Source organism: Myodes glareolus, chromosome 6 (genome assembly GCF_982192425.1).
Source record: "Myodes glareolus chromosome 6, mMyoGla1.1, whole genome shotgun sequence".
Classification (NCBI taxonomy): domain Eukaryota; kingdom Metazoa; phylum Chordata; class Mammalia; order Rodentia; family Cricetidae; genus Myodes; species Myodes glareolus.
This window is the reverse complement of record NC_142031.1, coordinates 25,301,324-25,315,643: the sequence shown is the minus strand read 5'-3', so window position 1 is coordinate 25,315,643 and position 14,320 is coordinate 25,301,324. Positions and strand designations below refer to the sequence as shown.

Here is a 14,320-nt window from a genome sequence, read left to right as displayed (position 1 = left end):
TCCAGGCCTCACATAGATTCAGTACGCACTCATTCTACCACTGAGCTATATTCTCCCAGTCCAATCCTATTATTTCAGTTGTGTAATGGTCCTGTGCTTTGGCTGTGTGGTGTATTAAGACTTTATATACAAAGAACTTCAAGTAATACTAAATTATCTGTTGTAATTTTACTTGATAGCAGCAAAATCAAATTGGATATCCACCGGCATATGGCCAGTGGGGCCAGTGGTATGGAAATGCACAACAGATTGGCCAGTATGTGCCTAATGGTTGGCAAGTACCTGCCTATGGAATGTATGGCCAGCCATGGAGCCAGCAAGGATTCAAGTAAGCACATTTGCTCTTTGCCTTTTGTAACCTTGGAAAACATCAGAAAGAAACTTAAGTATTGAGTAGATCATGTGGCCCCAGGGTTAAGCATAATGATAGCCTTGAAGGATTTTACCCAAGGTTCACATCTTATCTCCACATGCTCTATAAGGAATGTGTGCTCTCTCCCTCTTTTTCTCTCCCTCCATACATGTGCAAACAAAATAAGATAAAATTTTGCCTAGAAATATTTTTCTTTGAAATCTGATTACAATAGTACAAATTTTGGTGATGTTTAATAATAAATGAACTTTTTTATTATTACATATTTTTTATTTGTGTGACACACATACATCACTTGTTACTCATGGTGTCCAAGAAAAGCTTGTGGGAGTTCTTTCCTTCTTCCATATGCGCCATGGTGATCTAGCTCAGGTTTCAGCCTAGTGGCAAATACCTTGACCCAGTGAACCATCTTACCAGTCCCAATTTTTTTGTTTGTTTGTTTTCTGAGGCAAGATCTTATAAAGCCCATGCTAGCCTTGAACTTGATATAAAACTGATGATGACTTTGAACTCTTACTTCTCTTGCTTCGACTTCCCAATTACAGGGTTCCAACAACACACCCAAATAAATCAACCTTCTAGTGAAAAGTACTTGATAGTTTCTAATCTTTTCAGGTGACTGTAGCTCCTTACCTATTCTTTTTAAAAATTTATTTATTTTTATTTTATGTACACCTGCATGAGTATCTATATGAGTATGTTGCATTCCCTAGAACTGAGGCTTCCATGTGGGTGCTGGGAATTGAACCAGGTCCTTTGGAAAGAGCAGCCAGTATTCTTAACAACTAAGCCATCTCTCTAGCCTCCTAATCTGTTCTTCAATACATGTTTTTAAAGATATGTTTTATTTCTGCAATCTCTTGGCTGCATATATGTTTGTATATCACCCTGGTGTCTGCAGTGGTTAGAAGAGGACATTGAATCACTTAGAACTGGACTTTGGATGATTGTGAGCCACCATGTGGGTACAGGGAATTGAATCTGGGTCCTTTGCAAGAGCAACAAGTGCTCTTAACTCCTGAACCAACTTTTGCAACCCCCAGATATACATTGTTAACCCAGAGAAAAAGACTCTCCCTTTATGTGGGTTCCTGCTATCAAAGAGACTCCCCATTCTCTCTGTGTGTCTGTTCCTCTGCCAAAGAATTTGGCCTCTGAGATGAAAATTTGCTCTAGGAGCTTTCCTTTTCCCCAATCTCTGTGGTCCCCCACTTGCACCACACAAGCTATTAGCCTCAGTCTTTTTGCCATTGTTACTTGTCTCTGCCCCCTAATCAGGTTCCACAGTTTATCAAGGACATTTGGGCAGCAAGTTTGGTTCTTCATACCCAAGGTAACCAATGTCTCACAGGTGACATTTGTCAAAGTTGATCCTGTGATGATGTAGAACTCTGGCATTAACCCAGCCTCTGGTGTTTTTGTTGTTTGCCAATGCAGCCTTGGTGGCTGTACCCACATGGCCCTGAACTTTGTTCCCTATGAGCAGATGAAATGAACAAGCAGTACAAGTACTTTGATATGCATTGTGCTTTTTTTTCTCTGTATGAAAGGTTTGTTCATACACTGTTATGTCACAGGGCTTAAACACCCGAATAATGCCATTTTACTTACATTTCTAAAAAACTAGGATTATAAACACATTAAATTAAGATATACTGTAAGGCAGATGAGGTGGCATACTCTTAATCCCAGCTTTCAGGTGGCAGAGGCTGGTACATGTCTATAATTTGGAGGCTAGCATGATTTACATAGCAAGTTCCATGCTAGCTCAGGCAACAGTCCTTTTTCCAAAAAAAGAAATGAAAGAAAAAAAGAAAAGAGATATATTGTATATGTGTCTGAAAATGTCCGATTAGAAATATTCTGTAATGGAGCTGGGAAGATGGCTGAGCAATTAAGATCACTTGTTTCTACAGAGGACCTGGTTCTCAGCACCCACACGACAGCTCACTCTGTAATTTCAGTCCAGGAGATCCAGCTAGGCATGCTGTGCACATGTATACATGCTGGCAAAAACTCAAACACATAAAAATAAGTCTTAAAAAAAGTAAAGATAAAACTTTAAATATTCTTTTTAAAACTACTTTAAAATTTTCTTTGAGAATTATAGATGTTAGTTTGCCCTATTCCTGGTAATCAAGTTTGTGTGTGTTTGTGTCTTTTTGCTTTGAGACATTGTCTCGATATAGCTCTTACTGGCCTGGAAGTCACTGTTTTGAAACAGAGATCTGCCTGCTCTGCCTCCTGCAAACAAAGGGAGTGGCTTGTATAACGTGCATCTGGCCTAAGTGGGGAGATGGTTTTTCTGAGTTCAAAGGGAATAAAAATTAATAGATTAAAAATATTTTCTTTCTTTCTCCCTTTCTTTCCTTTTCTTTTTTCTTTTTTGTTTTTTTCTGAAACTCACTCTGTATACCAGGTTGACCTCAAACTCACAGAGATTCACCTGCCTCTATCTCCCAATTACTGGAATTAAACGCCCAGCCTAAAACTATTTTCTTGGGGCTGGAGATATGACTCAGGTAAAGAGCTGCTCTTCTAGAGGTCCTCAGTTCAATTCCCAGCAACTGTATGGTGCCTCACAACCACTATAATGAGATCTGGTACCCTCTTCTGACATGTAGGCAAACATGCAGGCAGAACACTGTATACATAATAAATAAATAAAAATATTTTCTTATCTCTGATTTCTTTTAAAAAAATAATAAATTACCCAAATGTATGTATTGTTTTGGGGTGTTTTTGTTTTTTGGGGGGGATGAGTTTTTTGGTTTTTTGGGGGGGGGTTGTTTGTTTTTGTTTTTCAAGGCAGGGTCTCTCTGTAGCTTTGGAGCCTGTCCTGAAACTAGCTCTTATAGACCAGGTTGGCCTTAAACTTACAGAGATTCGCCTGCCTCTGCCTCCCGAGTGCTGGGATTAAAGCGTGTGCCACCACTGCCCAGCAGTTTTTTGGGTTTTTTTGAGACAGGATTTTGCTGTGCAGACCTGGCTGTCCTAGAACTAGCTCTGTGGACTAGGCAGGCTGTCAAGGCTTGTATCACCATGCCTGGCTGGGGATGCTTCTTTTTAAGAGGAAATACTTTTGTGTTTGTTTTCCCTGCCTTAACAGCTTTTCTTATATTTGGACTAAGAAAAGGTATGTCCCTTCAGGCTGAAGAAATGGCTCAACAGTTAAGAGCACTGACTCTTCTTCCAGAGGACATGGATTCAATTCCCAGCATCTGCATGGCAGCTTATAACTGTCTGTAACTCCAGTTCCTAGGGACCTGACACTCTCACACAGACATACATGCAGGCAAAACACCAATACACATGAAAAAAATAAATAAGTTATAAACAAGAATATAGAGAAGGTGTATCCCTGTGTTTGTGCCTCTTACACCTGGCCTGACAGTGTTTTAACAATGGATTTCCTTCCCCTCTGCTTCTCTCACTTTCTCTAACAGTCAGACACAGTCTTCTGCACCGTGGATGGGACCCAATTACAGTGTGCCGCCTCCTCAAGGACAGAATGGCAGCATGCTTCCTAATCAGCCTGCTGGGTATCGAGTGGCAGGGTATGAAACCCAGTGAAAGCAGACTACAGAATGGAAGCCAGTGGCTTGACGCCACAGGGAGGGTAGGAAAGCTGCTGTTTACTTAAAGATTTATCAGATAAGTCCATACAAATGCCAGATAACAATGTATTTATTTAAAAGGTTTCATCTTTTAATCATGAAATTACTTTTCATCCACATTGTTTTAAAAAGGAACAAGATGGTGGATGTCTGCCAGTTTTTGCCTTCATTATCTTTTTTGATAAAGTTTCTCAGATCCTTGTTTCAAAGACAAATGCAGGGATTGCTGCCACTTTTTAAAAATTAAGAGGCAGAAAATTGCACAATGTTGAACTTTTTCCACTAAGGTAGCGTGCAGTTTTAGTTTGCATTCCTGATAGGATTTAAAACATGTAATATAGATGTAAAAAGAAAAGCCAAACTTGTGCAAAGTCTAGAAGTTCTTTAGAACTTTCAGCGTATGCACGGTTCTGTGTTAGTTTTAAAGAGTAGGCATTGTGTGACCTATATCATCTCCACTGTTACCCCTTTGAAATTTTTAAATGTAAATTATTAGTTTATATCATTTTGTATCTGCATTTTTCACAAATTTGTCCTGCCTTATGAAAATTCTGTAAAATAGTCTTAAATGAAAAAAAATGATGTTCACTTAGATTGAAAACTTTTCTCAGATGGACTGAAAATGACATTCATCTTGTTTTTATATGAGAAGGTGCCTCAAGGATCCCCTGTTGGATTTGTTTAAAGGGATTTTTATCTTCTGTGATAAACTTTGCCATCTACCAGGAACTATAAAAACAACAACTTGTGACTAAGGAGACTGCAGTGTGCTAAGTCCTCACCCACATCAGCTTCATGTGTCAGCATCCATGTTTACATGTGTTGTTTTCTAAGATAGTTCCGCAAGTGATGTTTTGCAGTTAGCAAGCTTTGTGTGTCATTCCCTTCCTAAAGGTGTCATGAAGAGTTGGTGTGAGACGGGTTGTATGTTTGCATGTGAATATCACATACTTACTTTGATGGTCTTTGATACAAACTCATCTGTTCTTGTTTTTCAAGAATTTTGAGACACAAAGTTGTATGTAAAGGAATATATTAATTTGATGTTTTCTATTTAGATTTACTTAAAGAAGTAAATCCTCTTTAATGTGTACAAATGATAGCTGTGAAACTGTAGAATATTCCTCTGTCAGGCTTGGGATTCATTAAGAACTCCAAAATTAGCCTGAAGGACCAGCCGGGCAAAACATTTTTTAAATATTCAGAGGCCAAAATATGAACAAACAAACAAACAAACAAAAACCCTTAAAATCCTACCTCCTTAAACAGCCGTCAAAGACGAGGCTCCTCAGCACAGGCTTGACTTGGTTCTCTGGTCCGTGATCTCCAGGAGCTCCGGCATTATTTTTGAGGTTTGCTCTTTGATGGCATCGTTCTAGCCTTGGGATTTCTAGTACATTTCAGAGTCTCTTGGTTTGGTTTGGTTTCAGTGATGACCACAACCTACTTCTTGACATCAGAGAGGAAGGAGCCCCTGTGAATTGTGGGTTTTGAGACCTGCAGAGAGCTCCCCGCATTTTACTTAGGCCTGTGGAATTGGAAACATTTCCTGGCCTGTATCTTCCAGGGAGGAGCACTTGACTCTAACCTGTTCTCTAAGCCAGTCCTCTTGGAAAGCAGAGCCCAGGAAGACAGCTCAAAATGTGTGCTTCTCTGGAGCTCAATTCTATGCAGTTGTGCTGATGTCTCATTAAGTCACTGTGTATTTTTAAGTACTAGTACATTGAAATTTGCTTTATGAAAGATGAATAAATTTTTTAAATACTTGAAAATTTTATTTCTTTGTAAACTTCTACAGATCAACACAGGCAATAAAAGCAGCTTAAATAAATTACTTAAAAAATTTTTTTTAATTTGAAAAAAAATAAACCATACACATCAGGAAGCTATTTTGGCCAATTTTTCTTTTTTTAGCTTTTTTTCTTCTGCCTTTTGTTTCTATTATAGTACCCTCAGTATTTTTCTCTATTAAAGAATTTTACTTCCTTTGCAACTCATAGACCACAGGATCATTTGAGCACAAGTAATTTATTTTGTGCAAAAGTATGTTTCTCTCTTCTTTTGACTCAGTACTGAGGACTTTTATTAGCAGCATGTTTTTATTGCACAGATCTTAAAATGCACGTTGATTTACTGTTGAGAAGGTGGTGGTGACGTGTTCCTGATGAAAGACTGACATTTTAGGAACATGGCTGGCATTGGTTTAAATTTCAATGTTCAATCATTTAAATCATTTTCAACCTAAAGAACTTCATCCTGGTATAAGTATCAGGTAAGGAAATTAAGGTTTTTAAACTGAACTTCTTTGCAATATGCATTCAAATTTTACTCTCTGGTACTGTATAGAAGCTGAGTGACTCCTGGGGGGTCATGGAGCCAGTGTTCTTTATCCTGACTGTTTGGATATTAAAATTCCTTTATGTTTTCTATGACCTGTGAGATCTTCTTGCAGTGATTATTGTGTGTGCGAGTTTTTTCCTGGTGTATTCTGTTGTTAACAATCAGGTGTTTCATAAGAGTTCTTTCACCGTATCCCTAAAGCCATAGTCTGCATGGGTTCCACAGCGGCTCTGCAGGCTTACCTCACTGAAACCAGAGTAAGGTCTTCCCGGTGGAAATAAGACTGCAGTCCAGGTTTTCCTTCTCTTGTTTTACCTCTGCTCACCTTCCTTCTAGATTCGTGATAGAGTTCCCTTCCATTTTCAGAAGACTAAATAAGTTGCATTCACAGTTAGACTCAATAAAAGCTATAGATAGGTGCTAGTGGGATTGTAGTTCAGGTAGTGAAACAGATTATGTGCATAGAGAATTTTAAAAAGTAAATATTTTAAACGAGTGATGATTTCTGAGAACTTTTACTAATTTATTGGTCTGGTGACCTGGCTGCCACCAAGCCTGATGACCTGAGTGTGATCCTTAGCGGAAATAGAGCACTAACTCTCAACAAGAGGTTATCTCCACGAGTGTGCGCCCCACATGCCACAAATATAAATAAATATTTAAAGCCGATGGTTCTTTTTGAAATATATATCATATATGTGTGTAGCTGTGCTTGTGGGTACAGGTGCCTGTGGATGCCAGAAGAGGGGGCGTTAAATGAGAGGGTGTTAAATTCCTGAGATGGCATTAGAGGTGGTGAGCTGTCATTGGTACCAGGAACTGAAATATGAACGAACAGTACATGCTCTTAACTACTGAGCCTTCTGTCTAGCCCCTTTTTTCTTTTTCTTTCTTTTTTTTTTTCTTATCCTTTTTGTTTTGACTATATAGCCCTGACTTGCTTTGAACTCAGAGATTGATCTACCTCTGCTTCTGAGTGCTGGAATTAAAGACCTGCCTTACTTACTGTTTTATTTCTGTAAGGAAACACCATGACCAAGGCAGTTTATAACAGAACATATTTAATTGAGGACTTGCTTACAGAGGGTTAAGTTCATTATTGTCATGGTGGAGAATATGGCAGCAGGCAGGCATGGTGCTGGAGTAATAGCTGAGAGGACAAGGGAGACAGAAAGATTTAGCGCCTGGCATGGGCTTTTGAACCTAAAAGCCCACCCCTAGAGTCATACCTCTACCAAGGACACACTTAGTTCTCCCCAAACAGTCCACCAACAGAGTCAGTCAAATATGTAAGCATATGGGGGCCTTTCTCATTGAAACTGTCACTGAGAAGTATACCATTTTAATTATTGACAAACATCCCAAAACATTGAGTTTTCAGTCTTAATGAAATGAAGATGTTGCAACTGAGCAGAGGTTTTGTTTTTTTTTTTTTTTGTTTTTTTTTTCCTCCCTTTTCTTTGAGACATTACTCGTGTGACTGTATGATCAAGGAGGTCTGTAATCCCACCACTTAGGAACTTGAGGCAGGAGAATGACCATGAGTTTTAGACCTGGCCTCCATGGGCATCTGCACATATGTATGTGCAGCCTTAGAAATACACATAATTAAACTATTATTTCTTTTTTTCTTAAGCTTTATTTTTATTATTTTTAAACCATGTGTTATTGTTTCAAAAAGAAATGTGTGTTAGGGTCTCTGTGGTTAAGGACACTCACTGCTCTTCTAAGGGACATTGGTTTAATTCCTAATGTTGGCTTTCAATCATCCATAACTCCAGTTTCACAGATTCCAATGTCCTTTTTTTTTTTCTCCAAGACAGAGTTCTCTGTGTAATCTGTGTAGCCTTAACTGTCCTGTAACTCAGAGATCGTCCTGCCTCTGTCTGGATTAAAGGCGTGTGCTACTGCCCAACTCAAAATGTCTTTGAAAGTCACCCAAAGTTCGGAATTCCGTCAGGTGTTTTCTCACCTGGTTAATTACAGTATAATGCAAGAGTTCAAAGAAGGGACTTGGGCTGTGTGAGAGCCAGTTACATTTTAAGTTTTAATTACAATACATAAGAGATCCATTAAACAAAAATGCTTCTGCTCTGCAGGCCCCTTGCCCAAAGACAGATAGTTCCTGAAATGCTGGAAGCTACTGTTTATGGGAAATAACAAGCCACATGTTTTCAGTACCCTAAACAAGTTTATTTGACCCGTCTGTACCGGATGTGCTTGATCACATGTGGGCTGGTGGTTCACAGGCAGGAAACACATCAAGATATATGCCTGTCCCTGATTGGATGTAGGCCAGAGGTACGTCAGGATGAACATGATGGAAAATGCAATGAATTATGGGTTTTTCTTCTTAAGCCCTTGCCTTACTTGATTCTGGGCCATTATTTCCCAGGAACATGGGTATGTACCGGGCCAGAGCCCATCCACCTGACTAGTATTTAATTAAAACTTGCTTCAAATTTGACTTTAAACTGTGGTAGTGGTTTTATTCTCGAATAGTGGGATTAATGGCTGAAGAGGAGGCTGAATGGTTAGGAGCACTTGCTGCCCTTGAGAGGACCAAGTTTGGTTCTCAGCATCCACGTTGGACCGCTCACAACTGCTTCTAATTAGCTAGAGGACCTGGTGCCCTCTTCTGGCCTCCACAGGCACTTCATTCAGGTGCACATACCAGTGTTTCTCAACTTGGAGGTCCAAGTTCCCTTGGGAATAAGAACATCTGATATCGTGCATATCAGATATTACATTACAATTCATAACAGTACCAAACTTACAGTTGTGAATTAGCAGTCATAATTTTATGGTTGGGGATCACTACATGAGGAACTGTTTAAAAGGACTGAAGCATTAGGAAGATTGAAAACCACTGGTATACATACGTATACATTTTAGAAATAATAAAAATATTAACTTAGAGCAAGGAGTTTGCACCTTTCTAAAATCTACAGCATAATTAGTCTTTGAATCAAAGCTTCCTAATACAGATGGTTGAATTATGTGAAGCAGAGTTCAGTTACAGGATAAACCCAAATCTCTATTAGGTGGTGTTCTAGACATGAATCTCCCTAACTAGAGTCTTCTAGAATCTGTTTTGGATTTGGTAGAGGTTGGTTTTGTTTGAGACTGAGCCTCATGTAGTCTAAGCTAGTCTCAGACTTGCTGTGTAGCTAATACTTTCAGATCCTCCTGCCTTCACACCCCATTTTCTGGGATTACAGGTATGTACCACTATGCCCTGTCTTATGCAGTCCTGAGGAGCAAAGACACCCTGTGGTTGCTAAACAAGGATTGTACTAACTGAACTGCATCCCAGCCCTTGTAGCATGTGCTTGTTGGGCATTTCTCCAGGGACCCTCTAGGTAGGATCGTTGTGCTGCCGTACTTTTATCTGTGTATCTGTGTACAAGTGCTCTTCTTTACCTTCTGTTTGCTGGACCAAGTACTAGCAAGACCGTGAAAGGGAGGTACTACCATAGCTCTAGGGGTTGAACCTAACTGGGGTGGCGAGAGAATGAAGTAAAAACGGACACACATGTGCACAGAAAAGCTGTTTGTGCAGTGCACTGAACTAATGATAAAACCTCAACATTCCAGAAGATCGGGGTGTTTATTACATGCAGCTGAACAGAAGAGCAGGGTTTCTGGTATACAAGGGGATCATGGAGGCATGTTTAGCTAATCGTGGTGAGAACAGTCTCTTCAGGGGAGCAGTCTTCAAGCTGTCAATTCAGGGGGAATAGCTGTGGTATACATTTTCTGGACATGCTGGCAACATTCGCACTCAGACCCCTGAGTAAGGCTTTGCCATCCCTCTGAGCCTCACCTGGATTGAAGAGACAGACAGGTCTGCCCTTTTCTCATGGGTCTGTGACTAGGGCCTGTGACGTGGTCGTGTCAGCAGTTCACACACTCAGGGCTTCCTGTACTCCTTCCCTGAAGGGACTTCTCCAGCTTTCACAGTTCCTTCCCTTTTGGGTACAGAAGTGAATTCTTTAAGGTGGGAGATAGAGAGGTGACTCAGCAGTTAAGAGCATTTGCTGTTCTTGCAGAGGACTTGGGTTCCATTCCCAGCACCCACGTGGCAGTATACAGCAATCTATTTCCTCCTATTCCAGTAGGTCCAGTGGCCTCTGGGCCTTGCAAGCATATGCACTAGTACATGCAGGCAGAACACTTATATAATATTTAAAAATTAATGCCAGGCATGGTGTCTCATGCCTTTAATTCCAGCATTCAGGAGACAGAGGAGGCAGATATCTGTGAGTTTGAGGCCAGCCTGGTCTACAAACCAAGTTCCCACTGTTACACAGAGAAACCCTCTCTCTTGAAAAACCTATATAAATAAATAATCCTAAAACAGAAGCAGCAGCCACAGTAGCTGAAAGCTAAAAGGTCAAAGATAGTAGACCGTGTTTAACCTACTTGATGCCCGAATACAGTCCCTAGCAACAAGGTAGGAGGTTAGCCCTGGATTCTCAGACAGTCTCCCTGCTTAGAAAGAGTTCTCTACTAGTCCTGAGTTCCCTTGGCTTCCTTGTCTGCTACACAAAGGGATCCAGCTCATTTTGCAATTTGCTTCCTAATGTGTCTGAGCCTCTGTGATTGACTTCACACCACCTCTCTCTGCTCTTCCAGCCCTCACATTGTTTCAAATGGTGTATGAGATAACTGAAACTACAGCACGCCTCTCAATACCTGTTATAGTTTACCCAACACCATAGAATCCTATCTCCATTCTTGCATAAACCCTTCAGAGCACACTGACCTGTTTTTGAGTGAACACTTTATTATCAGGCAGGAGACAAAGATCAAATGCTGGGACTGGGGAGATAGCTCAGCTGTTAAGAGCATTTGCATCCAAGCACTCAAGTATCAGTTGACAACCATCTATAATTATAATTCCAGGCGATCTGATGCCCTCTCTCCTCCACCGGCACCAGGTATGTATGGGCAGGCAAAACACCCATGTAAATTTTTAAAAGTTGTTTTAGTTTTAAGGGAGTGATGAAAGATTTGTTAACAAAGGTTGAAACAAAGTAAACATTGGCTAATGACTAGTGGACAGACAATAATAGTCAAGTAGGTGTACAGAAAGCAACTATGGTAGACAGCGGGGAGAGAGGGAAAATAGAGCAACATACTTGCAGCCACAGCTGAGCTCCTGACCCATCCAAGTAACCCATTTACCACAGGAACAGGACTGTGCAGGCCTAATGGAAGTGGAGAAACATTCCACCAGATAGGGAGACAGTTGGGGTTGCCAGATACCACAGGGACATGCAATGCAGTGAATGGCTTAAGTAAATGTCCTGTATTTTATGGCAATTGGAAAGAGTTGCAGGCTGGCACAGCCATGGGTTCCAAGAAATCTTTATAAGGGAGAGCATAATGTGAGGGTCTGGCTTGCTGATTCTGAGGACAGAGAGTTGAGCAACAAGGGGTTTTTCATGAACCGCGGTACAATGAATGAGAAAGAGAAACAGCACCCAGAAAGAAAGGGCTTGCATGTTTCTACTTGACAGTCTGATATTGAACCTTAGGGCAAAGGAGAAACACAGGTTTGGGAGCTGGAGAGATGGCTCAGTGGCTAAAAGCACAGCCCGCTCTTTCAGAGGTCATGGGTTCAGTTCTCAGCAACCAGACAGTAGCTCACTACCATCTCTTACGGAAACTAAATTATTGAAAAGCCATGTTTTTTGTTAAAAACCAATCATCCAGATGATTGGAGAATGAGTATGAATTTTTTAAGCGTAACTGTGGAGAGGGGAAACAGCTCTTCTTTAACTTCTTTCTCTAGTTTCGGAAACAATATTAGGAAATTTGATCCCAAGAAAGACCACTTCTACGACTGAGAAGAGCAAAATTTGGTGAGAGTAAAACAGTTTTCCTACAGCTCCACCCCAGTAAGTAGCCAGGGTGGAGAATTCTCCTAATAGGCAAGCCTCACGTAAACGGCATTGCTATTTGGAGTTAACTGAAAAATTTCTGAAGAATTTAGATTTATTCTGTATGATTCTGAAAAGCGAATGTACATAAAGCCTGTTCGACTCATTCAAAGAGGGAAGCGTTCAAGCTAATGGGCAAGTGTTACGAGAGGAAAAGAACCATACAAATGAAACACAGCGCGACGCAAACTCGAAATTGCAGCTGGTTCTGCTAATAAGATAGAGCTTCAGTAGCACTGTTTTCAGTACAGAGTTGTTTCGGCTCGAAGTAGTCGGGGCCACACGGGTGTTTTCTGTACCTCTAGGTCAAGCTAAGAAGCCCACGAACGTGTGACAGCCAGAGTCTTCTCTGCTGCTTCTATCACTAGATATCCGAAAAACAGCGCTCTCAGCTGAGAACACTACAAATCCCATCGTGCCTCTCCAGCTGAGGTGGGCGGGTCCTTGATGCACGTGGGTGACTCTGACCAATAGTGACTGTCGTTACAGCGAACCATTTGACCGCGTTTGTAAAAGGCTGCAACAGGCAAAGAGAGAGGCGGCGAGGGCGGTCGCCATCGAGAGGTCCCTAGAGGTGCGAGACAGGTAAGGGAGCCCTATGTGTGAGGCTGGGCAGCGGCCGGGCACAGCTGGGGGTGGGAGTCAAGGCGGAGACTGTGTTCTAGAAATTGCGTGTCGGGGTAGTTACACTTCTGTTGGGGCCTCACTTGGCACCGGAAGTGAGTGTCGTGCGGAGGATGCCGGGATGCAGGTCGCCTGGGAAATGCGTTTTGCAGCCGGATGGTCCCGGAAGCGGCGCTTAGGCGCGCGCTCCCAAACACAGTGGGACTGAGGATCGGACTCTGATCTGACAGCAACCTACGTGATTTCCCACACTCAGTAAAGGCTTGCGACCTTTGACACTTCGGTCCAATCCGACAGTCTCATCCCTAAATACCTCCTCCACAGATCCCTTCAGTGAATGCGCTACTCCAGCAGTTCTTTCTCACCTGGGGAGCGCTAAACACGTCCCAAAACAGCGTCCCACACACCGATCTGCAGCTGGGTGGCTTCAGGGCGAAACCTCCCTAGTCCTAGGTTGCCTCTGCCAGCGCCAGACGCTGTTCATCCTCTTTGTAAAGAGAATCGACCATCCCGAGACCCTTCAGGTTTCCAGCGCAGCTTCTTCACAAGTCGCGTTCCTTGTGTAATCCTTTAAAGACAGATGGTCTGCAAGCCGGGTTCGGTGGCGCTGCCTGTCATCCCAGCATTCGGGAGGCAGAGGCAAGAGGATCTCGAGTTCCTGGACAGCTAGGCTAGGTCTCAGACCTTACCTCCCGTCTCTCCCCATCCACCAACACTAGCTGGGCGTGGTAGCGCACGCTATTATCCCAACATTCTGCCTGAGACCGGCGGGTCTGTTGAGTTCATGGCTAGCCTGGTCTAGGAAACCCTGTGTCTCAGAAAGAAAAAAAGAAAAAGAAAAAAGAAGAAAACTGTAATGAGTCATAGTAGTACATGTTTTAAAATTCAAATAGTAAAAAATGAAATGTAAATCTCCATTTTCCCAGGTCTCAGATAACTGCTGAGACAATAGACATCTATACTGTGTCCTTTCTTTTTAAAAAACAAACAAACAAACAAAAAAGTGTGTGTGGAATTAGAGTTATAGGAAGTTGTGCGTCCCCCGATGTGGGTGCTGGTGGCCGAACTTGAGTCCTGTAAAAGCAATACATGCTCTTAACCACTGAACCATCTCTCCAGCCCCCCCCATTAAGTTCTTTTTCTTTTTAAAACAAAACAGCATACACAAAGCACTACCCTTTTTACACTCCACAGCATGTTGATACATGTTCATTACACAGATACCACTTTTAGTGGCTTTACAGTAGCCCATTACCTAGTTACACTCTACTCAGTTCTTTACTGAAAGTTCTCTTCCTGTTCTGCAGTTAGGAAATCTCACAGAGGATCTCTGTGATTTGGAGGCCAGCCTGGTCCACATATTGACTTCAAGAACAGCCCAGGTGTACATAGTGAGACCCTATCTCAAAAAGCAG

The 14,320-nt window shown here is 41.7% G+C and overlaps 2 protein-coding genes and 1 long non-coding RNA gene across 10 annotated transcripts in view; 2 read left to right on the top strand and 1 right to left on the bottom strand.

Moving 5' to 3' along the window:
* Tia1 (TIA1 cytotoxic granule associated RNA binding protein) overlaps positions 1-6,425 on the top strand; it is a 32,271-nt gene extending 25,846 nt beyond the window's left edge. For 5 of the 6 annotated variants that reach the window (XM_085690637.2, XM_085690636.2, XM_048416707.3 and 2 more), the window contains 2 exons: positions 180-328; positions 3,823-6,425. In XM_085690637.2, the coding sequence (XP_085546763.2) occupies positions 180-328; positions 3,823-3,949 (276 nt within the window). In that variant the 3' untranslated portion in view covers positions 3,950-6,425. Of the gene's footprint in view, positions 1-179; positions 329-3,822 lie in introns of those variants that run through there. The other variant, XR_015002259.2, reaches the window with a different exon arrangement.
* A 3,516-nt stretch (positions 6,426-9,941) lies between these two features.
* LOC125388384 (uncharacterized) lies at positions 9,942-12,702 on the bottom strand. Its single transcript, XR_007228229.3, has 3 exons — positions 12,581-12,702; positions 10,160-10,304; positions 9,942-10,055 (listed from the first exon to the last, which is right to left on the bottom strand). It is a non-coding gene; the product is annotated as an uncharacterized LOC125388384 (long non-coding RNA).
* Positions 12,703-12,770: 68 nt separating this feature from the next.
* The window catches only part of C6H2orf42 (chromosome 6 C2orf42 homolog), a 37,097-nt gene continuing 35,547 nt past the window's right edge, over positions 12,771-14,320 (top strand). For 2 of the 3 annotated variants that reach the window (XM_048416451.2, XM_048416449.2), the window contains exon 1: positions 12,771-12,866. The gene's annotated coding sequence lies outside the window, so the exon portion shown is untranslated. The remainder of the gene's footprint in view (positions 12,867-14,320) is intronic. The other variant, XM_085690634.2, reaches the window with a different exon arrangement.